Here is an 18,946-nt window from a genome sequence, read left to right on the forward strand (position 1 = left end):
AGGCTACTGGTGCTCATGTCTGGGGAGTCAAAAGTTTTATATGCAGATTTCTGGCTATATGAGGGGGTTGGCGCCCCAACCCCGTGTACTCTTCGAGGTCCAACCCTACTCAGCTCTGCTGCTGTAGCATCAAAGCACCCATAAAAAACAAACGGATAGGCATGGCTGTGTCCCAACACAACTTTACTTAGGGACACTGAAATCAGAATTTCATATAATTTTCACCTATCACAAAATACTCAAGATTTTTTCTCACTTAAAAAACGTAAAAATCACGATTAGCTCACGGGCTGCAGGAAAATCTGCTTACGACTCAACTCTGCCAACATCTGGTCTGAAGCTTTAAGTAGCCAAGAAAGTTAGGGAACCTGGCTGGCGGGGACTCCAAACTGACGCATTCAGGGGCCCGACCTTACTCTCCGTGGCTGTGGTTTTCTCTCGGGACTTTCTCCTGCAGCCGTCCACCCGCAGCTGAGACAGGACCATCTTTTGAAACACCCTCCTTCCTGGTTGCTGGCATTCCCCCAAAGAAGCTTCTGACTCTGTGAAGACTCTACCTGGAGACAGAGACTGACAGAATAAGGAGGCAGGGAAGGGTATCACCTGTTAAGAATCTGCTCTGAACATGAATAGGGAAGAGCTTCCCACCGGCTGAAGAGGGAAAACAAAGATTTCCAATGATCACATCAAAACACACAAGTTCAATAAATACCTGCCTTCGGTTTTTATCTACGTAGCCCAGTAATGAGCCACAACAGCCCGCGGGAAAGAACCTATTCTAAGCCCCGGCCAGGGAGTGGGAATGCTGGCGTGGGGCACCTCCAGTCAGGCCTCAGAACTGAGTAGGGACGAAGACCCAGAATGGAAGAGGGAGCCAGCCTGACCCTCCAGTCCTCCCTGTCAGCCACTGGGAGTCACAGCTGCCTGTGACCACTCACTGTCCTGACCTGTCCCCAGTTCAGCTGTTAAAAGCTGTGTGTCACCAACAAGGAATCCTGGTGTCCCCTCATGCCTCCTCAGACCAGGGCAAGTCACTTTCCTCACTCCATGGTGACAGGCACGTCTTCCACATCTCGGGGGACTGCACTTTGAAGCTCACGCCGAATCTCAGGGGACAGCTGTGGATGGGGCTGCAGTCGGAGCAGTTCCAAGAGGGCCTCCTTCTGATCCGTGGCTAGGTCTGCCTTGTAGCGCTGGACCAAAGTCAGGAGGCACTGGTGCCAGAGCACAGGCAGTTCGCGCCTATCCGTCCGGAAGCCCAGGAAGTGGAAGACCAGGGCATCCAGCACGCGGTAGGGCAGAGCATACTTCTTATCCAGCAACAGTCGCAGGAAGATGCTGTTAGCACCGCTGTATTCCATCTCGGCGATTTTCAGCATGGCTGCGCTGGTGGGGAAGGATTAGTGGTGGGGGGATGCTGGAGGAAGGGCCGCCTTCTACCGTCCCTCCGACCCCTTTCCTCCTCTGTTGGCCCCTGCACTGTGCTATTCCCGAAGGGGGCCATCTCAGGCTGCCTTCTCACCTTCTCGGCCCCAGTTACCAGCTCAACGCAGATTTCACCCCACATCCCTACTTCTTGCTCAACCGCTGATCTCAGTATCTGGCTAGAATAGGTTCAAGCATGTGAAGATCTCCACCCTTACACACTTTCTTCCCATGTTTCCTATTTATTCATTCAACTCTTTACTAAGCACCTGCCATGTGCCAGGCAATGGGCTCCTGTTTTGGGGGAGCTTACATTCTAGTGGAGCGGCAACACACTCAGGAGCTTCAACAAGCCACAGACCCAGGGCTGTTCCAGCTCCTTCTCCACTCTGTGTGTCCCCCTACCCCCCCATCCTGGGATTCTCCTATCTGGGTCTCTCCTAACTGTCCTCCACTCCCACCGACACTACCTGGAGTGCAACACAGGGATGGAGCATTTGGTGATGATGCTACCCACAATGATGGCTTCCCGGAGGGTACAGGTGCCAGACTCGCACAGTGGGATCAGGATCCCTGGGGAGAGTCAGACGGGGGTCACCTTGAGTTCAGGGTGAGGCGCTACAGCAGCTCCCCACCTACCTGAAATATAGTCAGCTCCCAAGTCAGGCTTGTTGCTTTTACCTGCAGGAGCTCCAGTCCCTCCCTCTCAGCAGCCTCCTGGGTTCCCACCTTTAAACCAGGCTCCGGGCTTAAACAGGGCCTTCTTGAGAGCCATATAGAGGTGGAAATTCAGTCGTTTGTATTCGGCGATGTCGTCTCGTACCCGGGGGAGCAGGACAAGGTTGTAGAAGCGCTGAGCCATGCGTTCCTTGAGGTTAGAGGCGAAAATCCTAGTTTTTGGGGGGTGGGAGGTGGGAAGGAGGGATATGGGGGAAGATCCCAGGTCACTGGACAGTGTGGCACTGGCACTTTGAATATCTTCATGGCTGGTGCACACATGAGATGTGAGGGGTGTGTGGGAGTCAGCTGTGTGCACCCGACACCCAAGTCAGATGAGAGGGCACAGGACAGGATACCAGGTGCCCCCAAGCAGAGTGAGTGCTGTCTTTAGGAAAGCCTGTGCTCTCCACTGTTCCCTTTCCTTCCCCAACATGGGTTCTATCTACGCTCGTTACGAGGGAACTGAGCCTGCCTGGGGAGCCACAGACTTCGGAGGCCCCTCTGACACACCAAGGGTTGTCCCCCAGTAGTTATGAGCCCTGCTTCTGGAAACTCATCAGAGCAGAGTCTCAATGTGGTCCTGGCCCTGAGGCCGGAAACAGGAAAGCGGGGGAAACAGTGAGCTAAAGAAGCACAGGCTAGAGCTCTGGGGCAGGACTAAAACAACAATAATGGCAGCCAAAGCCTGTCCCCCTCACCCTCAGCCTCTACCCAACCCCCTTTACTCCACCTTGTAGCCTGGTACATGGCAGCTGCAGTCCAGGCCTCGGGCTCCGTCACGTAGAGGATCTGCTCCCAGTTGGAGAGTGCAGGGATGATCTTGAAGGCCTTGGGCAGCTTCCCGCTGCGGTACGTGGATAACACCTGGGGACGGGGGTGCAGAATGAGCACTGCCAATGACACAGAAGCTGCGTGCCCCACGCCAGGCCCGTCTGTGTGGTTTTCACAGCTTGCTCACTTAGTCCTCACAACAACCCTGTAAGGATGTGCTCCTAGCACCTCATTTCCCAGGTGGGGAAACCAAGACCAGGGTTAAGGAACCTTCCCCAAGGCTACCAAGTGCCTGAGTGGCATAGCGGGAATCAGGACCCACACACACAGGCTCTTAAGTCTGCTCCTGGCCACTGAGCCTCATTTGTGTGGGAAGAGAAAGCTGGAGGTGGGAGCCCACAGCCCCTGGCAGGGTATTCCATCATGGCTATCCTCTCAGCTCTTACCTCCCGGACTCCCCTGTAGACCTCCAGAACCCGGGGGTCCAGCTGAGGCATGGGAAAGCCTGACACCTCTGACATAACTGTCTCAACTTCCGTCTGCTTCTCAGTCAGCTTCTCCATGATGATGTCAGCCAGAGTACGCCTATGAGTAAGGGAGGTGCAGGAGGGAAGGAGAGAGGGCTGGGGTCAGTCCAGGAAACTCTACACAACCCGCGTTGGGATGTGAGGCCCCAGTCTCCCTGGGCCATACCACCCACCACAGAATCCCTGCAGGGTGCGGAGAACATGAAAGTCATTCATTCTGGGACAAAGCTGACACAAAGTGTAGGTAGGTGAAGAACCTGCATTCTCCCTGTATGACCCTGGGCACATTCCTTGGCCTCTCTACGCCTCAGTTTTCCTCATCTGTGAGACAGTGATATTAACAGTACCTAACTCCTAAAGTCAGCATGAGGATTATAGGAGTTAATGTTCGTATGTTACTTGGAACCATTAGGACATAGCAAGCATGCAGGAAACATTGTTTATTTCAAATGCATCTATCCTGTGCTGGTGATATGCGGAGGAGTCCCGTTACAAAGTCCTGATGCGACCTCTCCAGTGGGCCAGACACATCTCAGTTACCTTCCAAAATTTCAAGGAGTGAGGGGCCATTAAGGAGGGACTATGACACAAACTTCCCCATAACTTCATTTATTAAAATTTATGGAGGGGCCCCTGGGTGGCTCTGTGGGTTAAAGCCTCTGCCTTTGGCTCGGGTCATGATCCTGGGGTCCTGGGATTGAGCCCTATATCAGGCTCCCTGCTCAGCAGGAGTCTGCTTCTCCGTCTCCCTCTGCCTGACGCTCTGCCTACTTGTGCTCAATAAATATAATCTTTTAAAAAATTAAAATTTATGGAAAGGTTTCTAAGATTAATGTTATTTTTCTCAGGTTCCTTACATAGAGCGTATCACACATCACTTTATTGTGACAATTCGAATTACTGTCACGTTGGGCTTCAGGATAGTAACGGTGTCTTTAGAAGCTCTACGGTACGTTTAAAACACCTCCTGTTTTCTCAACACCAGGCAGTGAGGCAGGGTTGGCAGATGTTACCTCATACAGGTTGTGCGACATCTCAAAGAGGTGTCATTACTGCCCTTATTCAGACACAGGAACAGATACCCACAGAGGACAATAATTCCTCCAAGGTCTTACAGCCTTGCTGGGTGTTCAACCCTGGTATTTCACGTTCTAAAGTTCAGGTACTTGACGGTATGCTATTATGTGCCCCCAACTGCACTGGCCTCTGACTGCTGAGTTCACGTGGGTCTGGGCTTGGCTTTCAGAAGCTGCCAGCTGTCATTTCTCAAGACTGTCAGCAGCCCGTTTTCGGTAGCTGCGAGCAGTAAAGTCACCTGGCCAGTTCTGCCAGCATGCTGTGTTACAAAGGAGTTCTGAGGTGCTGAGCGAGAACCCAAGGGGCTCTCTGGCAGGACAAACATACCAACCCAGGACACACTGTGACATCTACTTCAGCTACTGGGCATCAGTGTGGGCAATGGGCTCATTTTCTCACTCTGTGCTCTCGAGTAAGTGATCACAGAACTCCTTCAGCTTTTTTTTTTTTTTTAAGATTTTATTTATTTATTTGATAGAGCGAGAGAGAAATCACAAGTCGGCCGAGAGAGAGAGGGGGAAGCAGACTCCCTGCTTAGCAGAGAACCCAATGTGGGGGCTCGATCCCAGAACCCTGAGATCATGGCCTAAGCCAAAGGCAGAGGCTTAACCTACTGAGCCATCCAGGCGCCCCTTAGTTTCCCTTTCTTTTCTTTTCTTTTTTTTTTTTTTTAGTTTCCCTTTCTTATTCTCAATATTACTAGCAAAGAGATATGCATTAGCCCTAAAAAGCGTAAGAACTAAGAACAGCATCATGTAAGTATCACAGGGTCAGAATCAACTAGCTGAGGGCCTTTATCCGAGACTCCGCCTCCCCTGGGTCAGAATCTATGGGCTTGAGAGTTTGACCACAGGAGCTTCAGTGCCCGCGTGCTTTGGAGCTGCCACTTAGGATACAAGGCAAGAAAAGTATGCTTCCAACCGGGGGCGGGTCTGCCCATCAGGGAACATCTAACAGTCTGGACACATTGTTTGGTTATCGTGATTAGGGGAAAGATCACTACTGGCACCCAGCAAGCAGAAGTCAGGCATGCTGCTAAACATCGCCCAGTGCACAGGACAGCCTCCATAAAAAATAATTATCCAGCCCAAAATGCCAGTAGAGCCGAAGCTGAGAAACCCTGGCTGAACTGATGCTGAGAGTGTGAAAGAGACCTGGCCAAGGAAATTAGCACTCAGAAAACCGAGCAGACCAAAACTCAATCCAATAGGATGGACTGCCCTGGAGGCATGAGAGAAGGCCCTAGAGCTGTCTCCCTGGGCAGTCCTATGAGTGGACAGCTGGGCCTGGGTCATTCCCACTGAGGATGGGCCGGTTCCCCAAAACTAGCTATGCTCAGGCCCTTCCTAAAGGCAGGGAACCGAAACTGCCAGGGCATCGGCTTCCCTGTAGGAAAGCTGCCACCGGGACCCGACCTCCCACACCCCCAGGCCATGCCAGCTCTACCTGGCAGGAGGGTTCTTGTTCATGAACATCTCAATGGCACGCTCATCCTCAGGGTCCACGACCACCTCTGCATGATGGCCTGACCCCGTCATTGTGGCAGCCTTCTCCAGGGTGGGCCACTCCTCATCCTCATCATCTGATCCATCCTGTGGGACTCCTGGACCTAGAAGAGGAGAAAAATGGATGAGCAAAGGCAAGTCGTGGGTGGGAGATGTAGAGGTCAATTCAATGTTACCCATGATGCACAGTACAAGCCTCAAATGGGCTTGTAACAGGCACGGACAATTGTAGTGAAAGCAGCGATGCCCCACTGTCTTCCAGTTCTGGGGGGGGGGGGGTCCTGTTCCCAATCTCGCTTGAGAAACAAAATGTACAAATATAAGCCAAGGAACAGCGATGCCAATGCATAATCACTAACACGCAGGAGCTCTTCTAAACACTGTACCTAATTTTCGTAACACGAAGAAGTAGGTACATCTATTCTCCCCAGTTTCAGAGGGGGACTCCGAAGCATGGGAAAGTTAAATAACTTGCCTAGGCAGGTAGTCTGGGTTTAGACTGCGCGTTCTTCCCCTCTGTTCTATACACCTTGTAGGGCTTCATTATACGCCAAAACGAGTAGTAGAGGCAGTGTATACCACAGGCATGTAAAAGATGATAGAAGCAGAGGACGATCAGACTCTGGACAGGCAGTACAGGGGCTGGAGGAGTGTGCTCCAGGTGTGGGTAACAACACTGGCAGAAACGGTTGGTTACCAGAGTATCTAACAGGCTGTAGCATGAAATAAGGCTAGAGCAGTAAAGTAAGGCTACATGCAGAGGGTCTTGAGGCCAGGCAACGGGGTTCAGATTTCAATGGAACAAACCCCCTCCCCCTGCCCTTAGAACTTATTTATTTGAGAAAGAGTGTGTGCGCATGCACGTGAGGGCAGGGGCGGAGGCAGAAGGCAAGGAAGAAGCAGACTCCCAGCTGAATGCAGAGCCAGACACCACACAGGGCTCAATTCCAGGACACTGAGATTAAGACCTGAGCTAAAGTCAGATGCTTAACTGACTGAGCCACCCAGGCACCCCGGCACAACCCATTTTTATAACTGATTATTGGAAGGCTACAGCTAGCTGGGCATCTGGAAAGGTATGTAATAATCCAAGCAGAAAGATAAAATGTTACAAATGAACAGCTCATTAAGAACAGAGGCAGTGAGGGTATCTGGGTAGCTCAGTCAGTTAGGCGCCTGCCTTCGGCTTGGGTCATGATTGCGGGGTTCCTGGGATGGAGCCCCATGCATGGCTCCCTGCTCAGCAGGAAGTCTGCTTCTCTCTCTCCCTCTGCCTGCCACTCCCCCTGCTTGTGCGCACACTCTATCAAATAAATAAAATCTTAAAAAAAAAGAACGGAGGCAGTGTGTGATAAAAGCTAAATGGGGGAGGGGGATGCACCAGATGTTTTGTCTCCACATGCTAACAAACCCCAAATCTGTGCCTGTAGGTAGATTTCCCTTTACTCCAAAGACTCACTCCACTCCCTCCTGTACAGCAGCTCTTGGATAAGCCAGAGGCAATTTGAACTTCACCTGTCATCAACCGAATTCACTCTCTTTCCCTTCTAGGTCTCTGCCATTCACTGTATTCGTGTTTTAAGTAAATGGCACTACTGTCCACCAAATGCTGAGCCAGAACCTGGTAGGCCTGCCTCATCCCCTGCCCTCACCCCAATACACAATCAGTTAGCAAGTCCTATTCAATTCTACCTCCCAAACTGTCTCTCAAATCCTTCACAGTTCTGCCTGAACCTAGATTAGCATCATCTCATCTGCATTAGTTCAACAATGCCATAACTGGTCTCCATATTCTCCAACAGCCCCCTACTGTCTTTGGGACAGCTTTAAATCCTGAACATAGCCTTGGAGTTTTCTGCAGATTTGGTTCCTACCTACCCTACTACCATTAACCAATTCACTCAGCAAACAGTGAGTGCCTACTATATGTGAGGCACCGTTCTGAGTGCTGAAATTAGTGTAAAAGACAAACTGACAGAGCCGAGTGTTTTAATAAGGGAGAGAGACAATAATAAGTATTAAAAGAAGACAAGTGCTATGAAAAAGACATAGAGCAGGGGCGCTTGGGTGGCTCAGTGGGTTAAAGCCTCTGCCTTCAGTTCGGGTCATGGTCCCAGGGTGCTGGGATCGAGCCCCGCATCGGGCTTTCTGCTCAGCGGGGAGCCTGCTTCCGCCTCTCTCTCTGCCTGCCTCTCTGCCTACTTGTAATCTCTGTCTGTCAGATATATGAATGAAATCTTAAAAAAAAAAAAAAGACATAGAGCAGAGTAGAGAAGTTGTAAGTGTGGAAGCAGGAATGGGAGCTCGCTCTTTCTTTCTTTTTTTTTTTTTTTTAAAGATTTTATTTATTTGTCAGAAAGAGAGGAGAGCGAGCGAGCACAGGCAGACAGAATGGCAGGCAGAGGGAGAAGCAGGCTCCCCGCCAAGCAAGGAGCCCGATGTGGGACTCGATCCCAGGACGCTGGGATCATGACCTGAGCCGAAGGCAGCTGCTTAACCAACTGAGCCACCCAGGCGTCCCTCGCTCTTTCTTTTTTTTTAAAAAGATTTTATTTATTTATTTGAGAGAGACACAGCGAGAGAAGGAACACAAGCAGGGGGAGTGGGAGAGGGAGAAGCAGGCTTCCCGCCAGACAGGGAATCCAATGTGGAGCTAGATCCCAGCACCTTGGGATCATGACCTGAGAAGAAGGCAGACACTTAATGACTGAGCCACCCAGGCACTCCATCTATCTTTCTTTTCCTTTCTTTCTTCTTCTTCTTAATATTTTATTCATTTGGGAGAGAGAAAGGGACAAGCAGACTCCCTACTGAGCATGGAGCCCAACATCAGACTCGATCCCAGGACCCTGAGATCATGACTTGAGCAGAAGTCAGATGTTTAACCAACAGAGCCACCCAGGCGCCCCCAGATATTTCCATTTTTAACGGAGTGGCCACAGTAGGCCTCTCTGAGAAGGTGAAGAATCAGGGGAATAAATCTACAGGGGTATGAATGCAAAAGAAATAATGAGGGCAAAAGCCCCAGCTTATTGTGTTTAAGGAAAATAAAGCCTGTATGGATGAAGAGGGCAAGGGGAAAGTACTAGAAGAGGTCAAATTGGCAACAGGGGCAGATCACATAGATCTTTGAAGTCTTCCCGCTGTTGCAAATGGACTGTAAGGTGGATGGGAATACTAATTAGGAAGCTACTACAATAGTCCAGGTGAAAGATTATGGTGGTTTAAACAGGACTGTGTTTCAAGGTGATGAGAAATGGTCTCTTAATCTACTTTGAAGACAGTCAACAGGATTTCCTAATAGATCAGATATGGAGTAAGAAAGAGAGGAGTCCAAGGTTTCTGTCTTGACGAAATAGAAAGATATCATCCTATTAACTGAGATGAGGAGGACAGTGGGAGGAGCAGGTTTGGCAAGAACAGAATTTCTGTTTTGGACACACTAAATGTAAAATATAAAAAAGGCAGCTGAAATAGAAGAATCTTATTTTCATGGAAGGGATCTGGGCAAGAATACAAAGTTGGAAGCAGTCACATGTGGAAGCACTTAAACCATGAAACTGATGACAGCACCGCAGAAGTGACATGAAGAGAAGAGGTTCAAGAACTGAACCTTGTGGCCCATCAGTGATAAGAGGCTGGACCCAAGAGAGGAGCCAGCAAAAGATACTGAAGCCAGAAGGCCAGTGTTCAACTGTCAAAAACAGTGCTCTCAGGACAAATTAAAGATGAGATCTGAGAAACGGATCAAGCAACTCGGAGGTCAACACATCCACCCTAATACTGACCATCTTTTAATTAGTCTCTCTTCCTCTTGAGCATCTAAACAATATCACTCTTTCTGCTCAGAGCACTTCCCACTCATTTTTTTTTAAGATTTCATTTGTTTATTTGACAGAGAGAGATCACAAACAGGTAGAGAGGCAGGCAGAGAGAGAGAAAGGGGGAAGCAGGCTCCCCGCTGAGCAGAGAGCCCCATGTGGGACTCGATCCCAGGACCCTGGGATCATGACCTGAGCAGAAGGCAGAGGCCTAACCCACTGAGCCACCCAGGCGCCCTTCCCACTCATTTTTCTCAACACAAAAGTCATGCAGTCTGGGAAGCCTGACCCCAAAAGTAATCTATTGTTATACGGAAAGCTATTCTTTCTTTACCCTGGAATGTATTATTCTAATCATCAATTTAATTCTCTCTCTTGGGCTAGACTGTAAGATCCTGAAGTCAGGCACAAGGCTCTCCTGTTTCCTTCTTTACCCAAACCATCTAAACTCCTAGCACAGTGCTAAGCGCGGACCAGACAACCCCCAAGAAGGTACAGAACAAATGGATAAATGTTAGGAGTGCTCTGTGGCGTGAGCAACTACCTCCTGTTGGCCTAACTTCAGGGGTGCCTAGAAGCCGAGTATCTAAAACTACAAGTGGGTGTAGAGAGGTCTGACCACTCTAAATCTGGTCCAGAACGGGGTCTCCCAATTCATTACCTTCGCAAGGGTGTATTGCAGACCCCTTATTTACTTTATTTGATTTTCTTGATTTCAAACGATTCCCGTGCTAAATACCTTTTGGCCGTCTACTCCTCCCCTCCCCCAAACTAACCTCCCTCTTCCCGGTACTCCCCCCACCACCACTCACCGAGCCGCGTGGTACGCTCGCGTGGCGCTGCGGGCTTGCCCCCAGTCCCATGCTCGGTCTCGAGTTCCTCCTGCTGCTGCCGTGCTTGCTGCAAAATCCGTCGGGTCAGCCGGGGCCCCACATACTCTTCCTCTTCGTCTCCGGTCCCACGACCGCGCCGCTTTTCCCGGGCTCCTGCTCGCACCGCGTCCCCACTCAGGATCTGCTCAGCCAGGGGAGCATGTTTTTCCTGACCCGCAGCTCCGCGAGCCGCCTTGAATTTGGGCATATTCCTCCAAAACTTCGCCGGAAAACTTCACACGTGGGGACGGAGCGGGGTGGGGGTGGGGGAGTCTTCAGTGCACTTGCGCAGTGAACTCTCAGTTCCCAAGAGACTCCCACGGAGATGTATTACAGCGCCTCCTAGCGTTCGGAGGCCAGAACTGCCATCCGCGCCGTCACACCCCCTAAAAGAGCTCACGGATCCTGGAGCTGGACTCCCGAATAAACTCACTGCATTTAACGTTGGATTCTCCAAGTGGTGGCAGTCGAGCGATGATTTTTCTACTTTCACGGATCGAAGACCTATGTCCCCAGACTTGAACTTCCCCAGGTGGAAGGCCGGGGGCAGGAGTCGAGTAGTGACGTCACTGGAGGCGTCACCGAGGAGGTGCCTGGACCTGCCCCTGCTCCTCTTGGGCGCGTCGACTGGACGCTCTGTTTTTACGTCATTTCCGGAGCACCTCCCTCGGCAGAAGCTTGCATTAGGGGGGATTCGCCTGGTGTGGGCGGCCGGAGACCGCTGTGGTTCAACTGTTTGTTCCTGTCACACTCCTGGCCCGTACCATGGGAGTGACTTGGTAGGCCCGCAAGGGACTTTGAGGGGCGGCGTTTGGGGTCGGGAAGGGCCCTAAGGAGCCTGGAGTGTACCCGGGAGGAGGCTCGGGACTAGGGTCCGCGGTCCTCCACGAGCTAAGCAAGATGTCTTCGGAATGTGTGGGTGAGGGAGGCACTGTGAGGGCTGCGGATTCTCTGGGCTTGTTTGCTCGAAGATGCTTCCTTTCGTCCTGGAAGGCGGCAGGTGAAAGGTTTTGTCCCAGGAGCCCATCGGTGGTGAAACTCCTTTCTTTTTCTTCCTTCCCAGGAGGCCATCGGGCTGCCAGGGGTAGAACTTAAGCGTTGGAAATAGGATGCCCGGACTGGGACCCAATCTGCAGGCAGGGCTAGAGGGGGTGCAGGATAGGCCACGAGGGAACCATCTTTTTTTCAGGTTTTCTCCTGCCCCTCCCTACAGCCACCTAATGCAGTTAGACCAGCCCGTGTCTGGTTCTGGTGTGGCCGTTTTAAGATCTTCAGTCTAAGGGGCGGGAGGGAGAAGCTGTTGGAGTCAGATGAGGGTTCAGGTACGTCACCTCTTAGGGATCGGTTTCCTACTGTGTTTAATTATATGATTGGTCTAGTTTCTATGGACTTTTACTGACATGATATAAGTAGGGTGGCAGAGAACGGTATGGGCCTAATGCCTGGGGCATGGGTTCCAGAATGCTAGATTTCAGGTCTTTTTTGGTTTTGTTTTGAATATTGGTAAGTATTAGCATGTTTCCAGTAAGAGAGGGCTGGAGGCTAGGATATCCTGAAGTCAGTGGCCAGAGCCCTTGGGAACTACTTTTTCTGGTAGCTCTAGTTCTCGCTGGCTTGTCTGTTACTGTACCTTTGTTTTCCATAGTGGACATCATGAGCCTTTTCTAAGTCTTCTTGTGTAAGGGATGGAATGAAAAGTTTGCAGCATAGAGCCTTGGAACTTTGGAAGCCCCTGTTCTTTCAGTAGAAGACAAGAGAGGGAACGGGACCCTTAAGTTTTTCACACTCCTGGGACTTCTGACCCCTATAACATCAGTTTAGGGATTCTCTTATGTTTCTCAATAAGGCACATCATTTCATTGCTCATAAGTGCCTTTTCCGGTGGAGAGTTGTGACAATTTTTAGCAACAGCAGGACTTCCATTTTTATACCTTCATGTAATTGATCATAAAGTTACGTGGTGTCTTCCAAAATTCAGTAACATGCAGTTTTTATATAGCTAGGTACTACATGCAGTAGTTTTTGTTTTCTTTTAAATCTATGTCTTTGCCTCAAAAACTTTTCAATAGGCAGCAATGTCTCTAGGGAAACAATCTAGTATAATGGATAAGAACACAGACACGGAGCCAGCCTGCTGGCTTCGAATCTTGGCTACACCATACCAAGCTCTGTGACCTTGTGCGAGTTACTCAATCCCTCTGTACTTCAGTTTCTTCGTTTGTAGCAAGGATATAAATAATAGCTCATTTATAGGGCTGTTGTGAGGATTCAAAGAGTTCATTTGTCTAAAGGCCTTCGGACTCTGCCTGGTACGTGCAGAGATGCAAAATGATTGTTACCTACTACTCTAAAGGGGAAGCCAGTTTCACTTACCATAGAAGGAGATCTTGAAAATAACATTTTTATTTCATTGTTTTGATTTTATTCTTGTACACACTGTTGCCTCTCGTTCCTAAAGATTATAAACTTGAGGCTTGCTTTCTCTTGGATCCTAGGGCTGTTGAATATAATTTTCTGCATTGACGGAAATGTTCTATGACACCATTGTCTAATACACTAGCCTTCGGTCACATGTGGCTATTGAACCTTTGAAATGTGGGTAGTGTAGCTGAGGAGTTGACTTTTTAATTTGACTTGTTTTATTAGTGTAAGTATAAATAGCCACATGTGGCTTGTGGCTACTGTTCTGGACAGCACACATTCAAAGTGTTAGAGAAATGGTGTAAAGACATACTAACCCCAGATTGAGATTTTCCCTATATAGTCAGAACTGAAGGAATCACAAAGGACATCCCTTTCTCATATGACCCAATGTTACGGATTGCTCAATCTCTGTACCACTTAAAACCTTCTTTTTTTTTTTTTAGTGAGACTATTTTTTAAATCATTTTATTTTATTATTTTTTAAGATTTTATTTATTTATTTGACAGAGAGAGCGTACAAGTAGGCAGAGTGGCAGGCAGAGGGGAAGGGAGAAGCAGGCTCTCCACTGAGCAAGGAGCCTGATGTGGGACTCTATCCCAGCACCCTGGGGTCATGACCTGAGCCAAAGGCAAATGCTTAATCGACTGAGCCTCCCAGTCTCCCTTAAAACCTTCTCTTGAACATTGGCATACATGTCCTGCTTGGGAAACATTGGTGTGATAGGGAGTTCACTGTACTGATGAGAGTGTCCTGAGACCTGTGTTCTAGTTCTCAGTGGAGCTCTCAGAACTGTGAGCCTCTATTTCTTTGTCTTTAAAATGAGAGAGAGGATCAGGGTAACTCCTGGCCCTGAAGAGCTGTGATTCTGTGCGTAAATGAATGGCTCAGTGAGTGCACCTAGGTCTCCAGATACTGATGATTTGGTCCTCTCCCTTCCAGTGTGTCCCAGATGCCTGTGGCTGAGGGCAAGAGTGTCCAGCAGACGGTGGAGCTCCTCACCCGGAAATTGGAGATGCTTGGGGCAGAGAAGCAAGGAACATTTTGTGTGGATTGTGAGACCTACCACACAGCTGCCTCCACTCTTGGCAGCCAAGGTCAGTGAGATGGATCTGCAAGATAGATGGAACCTCGCTTGGAGTTGATTGACATTCATGTTCATTGAAATCTTTTTTTTTTTTTTTTTCCTCTATTGGAATCTTTATGCTCTTTTGCTAAGGGTGGTATTCTTGAACATGTGGCACATGTTTCTGAATTCATTAAATCTTGGTCCTTCATCTCTTAGACTGGGCCAATGCTTTAGTCTTTTTGCACTTTGCACTTTTAAAGCTGTGTTTCTCGGGTTTGGTCACAGGCTAATGACATCTAAGCATCTGGGTTACTTGGTAAAGGTGCAGAGTCCTGGGGCGCCTGTGTGGCTCAGTCGATTAAGCATCCAACTCTTGATTTTGGCTCAGGTCCTGATCTCAGGAATCAAGTCCTGCATCTGGCTCCATGCGGAGTACAGCATCTGCTTAGAATTCTCTCTCTCCTTCTCCCTCTTCCCTCCTTCTCACTCTCTAGCTCGCTCTCAAATAAGTAAATAAAATCTTAAAAAAATAAAGGTGCAGAATCCCGGCCCTCCTTACCATCTGACTGGTGCTGCAGGCCTCATAATTACACTTCAGCCAGCTCCCTTGATGATCTTTACACACTCTTAAGTTTGAGAGAGACTCCTTTTAGGTCCGGAAGTCTATGATCCTTTCACAGCTTTAGAGTGTTCAGAACTTCGTGCAGAATGGCTTTCAGATTCCCACACCTAGTCAGTGGCCTTGGATATCTCACTGGCATGACCTTGACCTTTACATCAACTTTTGTTTTAAATATATTGAGATGGACTGTGGATGGTGGTGGTAGGGAGGCAAAGAGAATCTTTTTTATTCTTCAAATTTTTATTTAAAAATTCTAGTTAGTTAACATACAGTGTAATATTGGTTTCAGGAGTAGAATTTACTGATTTGTTGCTTACTGTAACACTGGGTGTTCATCACCCCATTTAGCCGCCACCCACCTCCCTTCTTGGATCCTGTTTGTTATCTATTGTTAAGAGTCTTTCATGGTGGGGTGTCTGGGTGGCTCACTTGTTTAGCGTCTGTCTTCGGCTCAGGTCATGATCCCAGGGTTCTGGGATCGAGCCCCAAATCGGGCTCCCTGCTGAGGAGGGAGCCTGCTTCTCCCTCTCCCACTCCCCCTGTTTGTGTTCCCTCTCTCACGGTCTTTCTGTCAAATAAATAATAAAATCTTAAAAAAAAAAAGTCTTCTATGGTTTGCTCCTCCCTATCTCTTTTTTTTCTCTCCTGTATGTTCAACTGTTTTGTTTCTTAAATTCTACATATGAATGAAATCATATTGTATTTGTCTTTCTCTGACTTACTTCACTTACCATAATACACTCTATTTCTATCCATGTTGTTGCGGATCTCAAGATTTTTCTTTTTGATGGCTGATTAATATTCCATTATGCATCTCTATAATATATGTAGATGTAGTAAATGTATAGATCATATGTATATATAGATAGTAGATATGTATCTATACATCTCCCACATTTTCTTTGTCCGTGCATCAGTTGATGGACATTTGGGCTCTCTCCATAATTTGGCTATTGTTGGTAATGCTGTTGTAAACATCAGGATGCATGTACCTCTTCAAATCTGTACTTTTGTATCCTTTGGATAATTACCTAGTAGTGCAATTGCTGGGTCGTAGGGTAGTTTCTTAAATTCTTGAGAAAACTCCATACTGTTTTCCACAGTGGCTATACCAGTTTGCATTCCCACCAACAGTGTAAGAGGGTTCCCCTTTTTCTACATCCTTGCCAACATCTGTTGTTTCCTGTGTTAGAGAACCTTTGCATGTGAATTAGAGAGCCTGGGTTCTCTTAGTCTTGGCTCTGCATTAATTTGACCAGGGACAGTTCCAGAGCACAGTGATTAAGAGGTTAGATCATGGAACCAGAGAACTAAGTCCTGGTCACATACTAAATGCAACTTATGGAAGTTCCACAACCTATGACTGTTTCTGTGCTGGTCATTAGCCTATTTCCCCTGTAGATCCATTTCCCCATACTTTCCCTGCAATCAGCATTTGCCAGGCCCCTTCTAGTCACCTTTCGCCAGTGAGGGGCAGTGGGGAAGGTTAGAGGACCGAAGAAAGAGCACAGGATCTCCTCTCCTGCTTTGAGCAGTGTCTCTGGATGTGACTGTGTCTATCCCTTGGTTTTTAGCTCCTGCTGGGTGCCCCTAGTGCCTGGCTCGAATGACAACACATCCTTTCTTTTTCCTTCCAGACTTAGGGAAGCAGTAGCTTCCTACTGCTAATAGAAAGTATTTCTTATTCCTAATAAGCAGTATTATTTCTTTTTTTTTTTTTTTAAGATTTTATTTATTTATTTGACAGAGAGAGATCACAAGTAGACAGAGAGGCAGGCAGAGAGAGAGAGAGAGAGAGGGAAGCAGGCTCCCTGCTGAGCAGAGAGCCCGATGCGGGCCTCGATCCCAGGACCCTGAGATCATGACCTGAGCCGAAGGCAGCGGCTTAACCCACTGAGCCACCCAGGCGCCCTAAGCAGTATTATTTCTTTTTTTCTTTCTTTTTTTTTTTTAAAGATTTTATTTATTTATTTGACAGAGAGAGATCACAAGTAGACGGAGAGACAGGCAGAGAGAGAGAAAGGAGGAAGCAGGCTTCCCGCCGAGCAGAGAGCCCGATGTGGGACTCGATCCCAGGACCCTGAGATCATGACCCGAGCTGAAGGCAGCGGCTTAACCCACTGAGCCACCCAGGCGCCCCAGCAGTATTATTTCTTATAGTAGCTTCCTGTGCTGCTAATATTTGAGTGGCCTCACCGTTTGTTTTGGGTTTTTTTTTTGGTTTTCCCAACCTTGGTATTTTGTTCCCTGTATTAAATCACCTCTGATGAAACTATTTGTTACATGGTCTGTTTCTGTATCTTCCCAGGACTGTTCTGTCATTTGTGAAATGAAAATATCATAGTACTGTTCCCCTGGTGTTGTGGTCATTAAATAATACATGCAAAGTACTTAGAACTGAGGTTGTCATGTAGTGTTTAATAAATAAGAGCTCTGCTGAGTTTCATCATCAGTAAAATCACAGTGTTACTTACCATTAGTTTTGCCTTCAGTAGGAAGGATGTAGGAATTAAAAGAGAGAACAGTTATGAAAGCATTTGGAAAACGAAACATTTGTGCACAGATATAAGATGGCATACGTATCTGTGAAACTACCTGTCAGAGGCTCTGTTTCCTGATTTGACCTTTACTTTTTTTTTTTTTTTTTAAAGATTTTATTTATTTGTCAGAGAGAGAGAGGAGAGCGAGCGAGCACAGGCAGACAGAATGGCAGGCAGAGGCAGAGGGAGAAGCAGGCTCCCCGCCAAGCAAGGAGCCCGATGTGGGACTCGATCCCAGGACGCTGGGATCATGACCTGAGCCGAAGGCAGCTGCTTAACCAACTGAGCCACCCAGGCGTCCCTTGACCTTTACTTTTTAAGGAGCTACAGTCTAGTTGGGGAGAGGACACATTGGTAGCAGACAGTGGGGTGGAATGGAAGGAGCAATAGACTTTAGGTCAGAAGGCCTGGATTGGAGTTCTACTTCTGCTCCTTGCTGACTCTGTGCCTTTAGATCACAAGTTCTCCCGTGAGCCAGCATTAACATTACGGAGAGAACTCGTTAACACAGATTGTGGGGTACCTCCCAGACTTTTCCACTCAGTAAGTATCAGCTAGGGCAGAGAATCCACATTTTCAACAAGTGCCCAGGCAGTGGCGCTGCTGCTGCTGCTGCTGGTCCAGAACCCTATAGGCTTCATTTTCCTTGTCTCTAAAAGGGGGAGAGTAACACTGGTTCTGCTTGCTTCACAAGTTTGTGCTGATACAAAGATACCTTTTTAAAAAAGATTTATTTATTTGAGAGAGAGAGAAAGCACAAACTGGGGGAGAGAAAGAGGGCGAAGCAGACTATGCAGGGCTTGATCCCAGGATCCTGAGATCATAACCTGAGCCAAAAGCAGACTCTTAGGGGCGCCTAGGTTAAGCCTCTGCCTTCAGCTCAGGTCATGATCTTAGGGTCCTAGGATTGAGCTCTGGGCTCTCTGCTCAGCAGGGAGCCTGCTCCCCCCACCCTTGCCTGCCTTTCTGCCTGCTTGTGATCTCTGTCTGTCAAATAAATAAATAAAATCTTTCAAAAAAAAAGCAGACACTTAGCCAACTGAGCCACCCAGGCATCCCCAAAGATACTTTATTTTGATTTAAAAAATACTGTTGTTTGTAAACAATTGGCAGTGCCTTCTTCATTAAAAACAAAAACAAAAACCTTAGCTGACTTTCAAAATATTTTTAAGACAGTAAGAACTCCTGTAGACTCCTATAGTATGAATTAAATAGTTACAGTGAGTTTGTACAAGAACAGAATGACAGATCATTTTTGGGTACTTTTGTTTTTTTTTGCACTGGGTTTGGCAGGAGGTAAAAGGTATGCATTGGTAGCGAGTGGACAGGAGGGATGTGGGGGGCGGTTGGCACAGAGCCTGTTGAGTTTTGGAAGTGGCAGCAGAGTGGAGACCTGTGTAGAGCTGTCTCCGCCCCCATCTCCTCTTTCCCACTGTTAAACTCTCATTCCTGCCTAGGATGTGTTTCCTCCTCCGTGCAGCTGAACTCTATCCTCTCCTCATTTCATAGTTCAGGTCCTGTTTTCTCCATGAAAGTTTTTCCTGCTGATTCTTGCACAATTTGATCTCTTCTGCT

At 48.1% G+C, this 18,946-nt stretch overlaps 2 protein-coding genes across 2 annotated transcripts in view; one reads left to right on the forward strand and one right to left on the reverse strand.

Moving 5' to 3' along the window:
* Window positions 1-599: 599 nt before the first annotated feature.
* Window positions 600-11,250, reverse strand: BYSL (bystin like). The gene is made up of 7 exons (XM_047734355.1): window positions 10,659-11,250; window positions 5,967-6,129; window positions 3,363-3,501; window positions 2,876-3,009; window positions 2,155-2,315; window positions 1,896-1,998; window positions 600-1,386 (listed from the first exon to the last, which is right to left on the reverse strand). Exons 1-7 carry the CDS (start codon window positions 10,924-10,926, stop codon window positions 1,041-1,043), a joined length of 1,314 nt encoding a protein of 437 aa, XP_047590311.1. The 5' UTR covers window positions 10,927-11,250; the 3' UTR covers window positions 600-1,040.
* Window positions 11,251-11,284: 34 nt separating this feature from the next.
* Window positions 11,285-18,946, forward strand: part of MED20 (mediator complex subunit 20) — a 48,664-nt gene continuing 41,002 nt past the window's right edge. The window contains exons 1-2 of the mRNA XM_047734369.1: window positions 11,285-11,497; window positions 14,083-14,237. Of these exons, the coding sequence (XP_047590325.1) occupies window positions 11,484-11,497; window positions 14,083-14,237 (169 nt within the window). The 5' untranslated portion in view covers window positions 11,285-11,483. The remainder of the gene's footprint in view (window positions 11,498-14,082; window positions 14,238-18,946) is intronic.

Source organism: Lutra lutra, chromosome 6, assembly GCF_902655055.1.
Source record: "Lutra lutra chromosome 6, mLutLut1.2, whole genome shotgun sequence".
NCBI lineage: Eukaryota > Metazoa > Chordata > Mammalia > Carnivora > Mustelidae > Lutra > Lutra lutra.

Excerpts from the sequence above, each read along its gene's own strand:
- BYSL (XM_047734355.1), bottom strand. The coding sequence starts at position 10,926 with ATGCCCAAATTCAAGGCGGCTCGCGGAGCTGCGGGTCAGGAAAAACAT. Across the intron at positions 3,502-5,966 it reads AACAAGAACCCTCCTGCCAG|GCGTACTCTGGCTGACATCA; the intron begins GTAGAGCTGGCA and ends CCTTACTCATAG. Across the intron at positions 3,010-3,362 it reads TCTACAGGGGAGTCCGGGAG|GTGTTATCCACGTACCGCAG; the intron begins GTAAGAGCTGAG and ends CCCCGTCCCCAG.